Raw genomic sequence first — 5,753 nt, 5'->3', positions numbered from 1 at the left:
CCACCAGGGTTTCACTTCTCCCTGGCCTAACCTGTCAGGCCCTTCTGCCTGGATACTGATGACGCGTCACAGTTCTCACTCCCATTGGGTGTCGGGTTCGTACAGAAGCCAATCAGCGTCGCCGCGGTCACCGCTATACATGCACTCAGACCCGCCCGACTCAGACTGTCCCCGAGTCTCCAGAATGGGGCGATGGCGCCGCGCACCCTCCTCCCGCTGCTCACCGCCGCCCTGGCCCTGACCCAGACCCGCGGGGGTGAGTGCGGGGTCGGGAGGGAAACGGCCCAGCCGGGCGGCCCCGCCCCGCTCCGTGTCCACCCGAGCCCCGCGCCCCTGTCCGGGGTCTCACCCCTATCTTCCCCCAGGCTCGCACTCGCTGCGGTATTTCTACACCGCCGTGTCCCGGCCCGGCCTCGGGGAGCCCCGGTTCATCGCCGTCGGCTACGTGGACGACACGCAGTTCGTGCGCTTCGACAGCGACGCGGAGAATCCGAGGATGGAGCCGCGGGCGCCGTGGATGGAGCAGGAGGGGCCGGAGTACTGGGAGCGGGACACGCGGAACCACAAGGCACAGGCACAGACTTAGTGTGAGAACCTGCGGACCCTGCGCGGCTACTACAACCAGAGCGAGGACGGTGAGTGACCCCGAGTGACCCCGGGTCGGAGGTCGCGACCCCCTACGTCCCCACGGACGGCGCGATTCGCCCCGGGTCCCCAGGTCCGAGGTTCGGTCCGAGGCTGCGAGACCCGCGGGGACCCTCGACCCGGAAGAGCCGCGGGGCTTGAGGGGGGTTCGGTTTCTCTCGGGATCCGAACCCTCGGGTGGGCGGGGCCGCGTGGGCGGGGCTGACCGCGGGGGCGGGGCCAGGTTCTCACACCCTCCAGAGGATGTCTGGCTGTGATGTGGATTCCCACGGACGCCTCCTCCGCGGGTACTGGCAGTCCGCCTACGACGGCAAAGATTACATCGCCCTGAACGAGGACCTGCGCTCCTGGACCGCGGCGGACATGGCGGCTCAGATCACCAAGCGAAAGTGGGAGCACGCTGGGGACGCAGAGAACTGGAGGGCCTACCTGGAGGGGACGTGTGTGCAGTGGCTCCTCAGACACCTGGAGAACGGGAAGGAAACTCTGCAGCACGCAGGTAAGAGGGGCCGCGGGAAAATCCTCCATCTGCCTGGGACTGGGGCTCACGTCTCTGAGGAGGGAGGAAAATGGGATCAGCTGGGATTGTGCCTCTCTCTTGGGGTCGGAGGGTGTTGTGTGACAGTATTCCTGGGAGATGTGAACAAGTCTACCTACCCCAGATGGGGACCTGACAACAGACCTAAGTGGGGATACCACAGAATCTGATTAGGTGACCAGCAAGTTTATTGGGGTTACCTTAAAAGTGTGGTTGAGGGGTGACCTCCCAGAACTGAAATCAAAGACATTTACTTCACTAAAGCCTGTCCCACCTTAGTTGAGAGCTCACTAAAGATGGAAACCTGGGGTCACTGCACAACTTGCAGCAGCTAGACAGGCATGAGGACATGGGGTGCAGGGACTGAACAACTGCCCTCCTGGGGGTCTGTCCTCACAGGGACCTTTCCCTCTGACCTCTGAGAATCAGGTCCCCGTGTCCACAGTCCTCAGGGTGATGACTCTGCCCCTCACTTTCCATGTACTTTACAGAGCAATGTCAGCACACAGACCAGTCAGGAACGTTTGTGTGTGGGCGGGCCTTCCCATGAATGAGGGAGAGACACTTCTAGAAGAGAGAAAACCCAGACCCTGACCCTCCTTGTGTTTCTCCTCCCCTCCCTCTTCTTCATCCTCCTCCTCCTCCTCTTCCTCCTCCTCCTCTTCCTTACAACAGCCACCTCAAGCTCCCCTGTGACCATTGTCTCCTCCAGGCAGCTTGGCTGGTCTGTGGTCTCTCAGGTCCTTATAGAACATTGGTGAGGGAGGAGCCTAGTGAATCTGGTCAGGTTCAGGGAATTCATCAAGGTATGAGCTGTTTAATTCCTGAGTTTTATTCAGCTCCCCTGCAGGGTGGAATGTGTCACCTCCCTTCAGATCATCCTTGTCCCAATGCCCTTCCTTCCTTAATGATGGTTTATCTTGAAGGAATTTACTACACAACAGAGGGGTTGTGCTCCTGGGTTTCCTGGTCCAGCATCAGAGAGCGACTCCAGGAATTTGTACCCCTCCCCGACCCCAGTTCTCAAGTCTGTTCCCAGGATGGTCACATGAGCACTGCTGAGTCCCCAGGAAGAATACAAAATACCTGAACTTTACACCTGTTTCTCTCAGATCCCCCAAAGACACATATGACCCATCACCCCAGACCTGAAGGGGACGTCACCCTGAGGTGCTGGGCCCTGGGTTTCTACCCTGCTGACATCACCCTGACCTGGCAGAGGGATGGGGAGGACCTGACCCAGGACATGGAGCTTGTGGAGACCAGGCCTGCAGAGAATGGAAACTTCCAGAAGTGGGCAGCTGTGGTGGTCCCTTCCTTCTCCTTGGAGCTGTGATCATAGGAACTGTGGTGGCTGTTGTGAGGAGGATGAGGAGGAATACAGGTAGGGAGGGGCAGGGTCTGGGTTTTCTCTCTTCTTCTAGAAGTGTCTCTCCCTCCTCATGGGAAGCCCCGCCCACACACAAACTTTTCTGACTGGTCTGTGTGCTGACACTGCTCTGTAAAGTACATGGAAAGTGAGGGACAAAGTCATCACCCCCAGGACTGTGGACATGGGGACCTGATTCTCAGAGGTCAGAGGTCAGAGGAAAAGGTCCCTGTGAGGACAGACCCCCAGGAGGTCAGTTCTTCAGTCCCTGCGCCTCCTGTCCTCACACCTCCTGACCCTGCCCTGGATCTGCTGTCATAGTTCTGGAACATTCCTGGGGTCCAGGACTTCCTTGTTCTCACAGTTTTTCTTCTCACAGGTGGAAAAGGAGGGAGCTATGCTCAGGCTCCATGTCAGTGTAGGGAGAGGGAGGATCCCTGAGGCCCTTGGGGTGGCGATGGAGCCCATGGGCAGGCAGCATCCCATAATCCCTCCTCCACCTCATCCTCTCTGGCTCTGTGTCTTATTTCTTCTCTGCGGGAGGTGACACTTCCCAGAGCTCTGACCTGTCTCTGGATGCTTGTAAAGGTGACATGTAAGGGCCTGGGTTGGGGATGGACAAAGGGGACAGGACTGGGTCACAGGGACTCTCAGAGTTTGGACCTTTGAGTGAGTGGTGGGTGTTGGTGGTGGTGTCTTTATAGACTGTTCATGACTCTTGTTCTTCAGCTTGAGACAGCTGCCCTGTGGGACTGAGGAACAGGAGGTGTGTTCAAGTCTCTCCCTCTGACTTCAAGAACCCTGGATTCTCTTTGGTGGCAGTGTCTGAAGATGTCTGCTTTCTCCTGTGTGCATTGTGAAGACCTGGGGAGACTAGTCCAGCCCTGCCCAGCAGGACCCCTGTCCCTGCTCTGTCCTGTGTTCCCTTCCACAGCCAGACTTCCTGTTCCAGCACAGGGGGGCGGGGACGTCTCCATCCTGTCAGCTCCATGCTGCCCTGAGCTGCCTCGTCTCATTTCCCACTGAAAGTAAGAATCTGAACATTAACCTAATTGTTCAAAGCAATGGTCTGTAAGAATGAAGAAATAAATGACAGTCTTGAGAACCTTCTGGAATCTGTGTTTGCTATCCGGTAGTGTCAGAGGGACAGGAGGAGGCTGTGGGAGCCCAGTGTGGACAGGGCTGTGCCCAGCCAGAGCTCAGTCCATTGTGGACTTTGACGTGGTCACTCCTCAGCTCTGTCACCTCCTGGGTTCTTTTGTCCTCGTCACTTAGTAGGACCACATGCTGACAGTGTGTGGTCACAGGATGATGTGCAGCAAGGGCTCCTGTGTCCAGGTCAGCCTGGTCCGGCCTGGTGCGGCCTCAGCCCCATCCTCTGTGTGTTTCTTGTCCCGTGGTTTCTGTGGAGGACGAGGCCTGTTCCTGTTCCTGCAGATGCTGCTGCTCTCACTGTCCTTTGGGTCCCCGAGTGTGACAGCAATCGGAGGTGGTTTTCCTGTCGTTGTCCCCACCAGACTCAACAAGGCCCTGCACCCGGGAGACTGTAGATGGAGGAGATGAATGTCAGACCCCTGAGCTCCCTCCCTCCACGGCTGTCTCCTGAGTTTCTCATTTCCCTGATCTTTCCGGATGGAACAGTGGGATCAGCAGAGAGGACGGATGCACAGTGTCTCATTGGATCAGGTCCTGTTGGAACTGTGTTCTCTGCTTCCCTCCCCTGACCTCTTCCTGGTATCCTGGTGCTGCTCCAACGGCAGCTGGGGCCCTACAGACAGTGTCCAGTGTAGGTGCGTATTTAGTTAGAAAATGCATCAGTCAGTCAAGGACAGAAGGAAGGGGGACAGGGAGGACAGGGCTGTGGGAAAAGCTCAGGTGACTCTTGGCTCAGGGTGACAGCGACTTGTGCTCAGCTGCCACAGAGCAGCATCTGGCCTAAGTTTGCATTAATGAAGGCAGATGCCTAGAAAAGGGAGGTGACTGTGGGAATTGTTCTCTGGGTTAAAACACTCCTGCTAGGAGGAGGAGAGATGACTCAGCGGTTAACAGCACTGATTGCTCTTGCAGAGGATCTGAATTCGTTTCCCAGCACCCACATGGAGGGTCATCTGGCTGTAACTCTCCAGTGTCCTCACAGTGCGGTACTTAGAGTGTGGTTATCACAAACCGGCCCTCACAGCGTGGTCCTCACAGTGTGGTGTTCTTAGCGTGGTCGTCCATGTGCAGGACTCAGTCCGGTCTCACACTGTGGTCTTCACGTCTAGTCCCCACCATGAGGTCCTCAAAGGGTGTCCTCACCCCGGTCCTCTCACTGCTGTATACACAGTGTGTCCTCACCCCTGGTCCTCTCACTGCTGTATACACAGTGTGTCCTCACCCCGGTCCTCTCACTGCTGTACACAGAGTGTGTCCTCACCCCTGGTCCTCTCACTGCTGTACACACAGTGTGTCCTCACCCCGGTCCTCTCACTGCTGTACACACAGTGTGTCCTCACCCCAGTCCTCATACTAGCCGTACACACAGTGTGTCCTCACCCCTGGTCCTCTCACTGCTGTACACACAGTGTGTCCTCACAATCTAGTCCACATGGTGCTTTCCTCAGTGTGGACTTCATGGTCTGATCTGCACAGTGTGGTACCCTCAGTCTGGCCTTGCACAGTGGGCCTCACATTACTGCCCTGCCAGCCTGGTCCTCGCAGTGTGGTCATCACCGCGGGTGCCTTACAGTGTGGTGCTCAGTGTGGCCATCACTGTACAGTGCTGACACCCCAGTCCTCACAGTGTTCTCTCAGTGTGGGCCACAGAGCGTGTCTTCACATTCTGCTCCTCACACAGTGTTCTTCACGCAGTGCTCCTCACACAGTGCTCCTCACAGAATACTCCTCACACAGTGCTCCTCACAGAATACTCCTCACACAGTGCTCCTCACAGGTCTTCCCACACTGTGGGCCTTACAGTCTGGTCCTCACCATGTGGATGTCACATTGTTATCTTCACGGTCTAGTCCTCAGAGTCTACAGTCTTCATAGTGTTCTTCACAGTGAGATCCTCACAGACTTGTCCTCACTGTGTGGCACTCACAGTTGTTATCTCCCAGTGGGATCCACATAGTCTGGCCCTCGCAGTCTGGTCCTATGTGAAGAACAGCATGGTCCTCACACTGTGATCCTCTGTGGTCCTCACACTCTGGTCCTCACAGT

At 56.9% G+C, this 5,753-nt stretch overlaps 1 protein-coding gene across 1 annotated transcript; it reads left to right on the top strand.

Moving 5' to 3' along the window:
- The first annotated feature begins 139 nt into the window (after window positions 1-139).
- On the top strand, window positions 140-3,667 carry LOC103749145 (RT1 class I histocompatibility antigen, AA alpha chain-like). Its single transcript, XM_029555461.1, is given in 8 exon segments — window positions 140-256; window positions 366-635; window positions 869-1,144; window positions 2,296-2,493; window positions 2,496-2,567; window positions 2,932-2,963; window positions 3,092-3,140; window positions 3,282-3,667. Coding segments are annotated over 8 exon segments (966 nt in total). The 5' UTR covers window positions 140-192; the 3' UTR covers window positions 3,287-3,667.
- Window positions 3,668-5,753: the final 2,086 nt, after the last annotated feature.

Source organism: Nannospalax galili, unplaced genomic scaffold (assembly GCF_000622305.1).
Source record: "Nannospalax galili isolate Female #2095 unplaced genomic scaffold, S.galili_v1.0 scaffold13346, whole genome shotgun sequence".
NCBI lineage: Eukaryota > Metazoa > Chordata > Mammalia > Rodentia > Spalacidae > Nannospalax > Nannospalax galili.
This window is presented reverse-complemented; position numbering and strand designations above follow the sequence as displayed.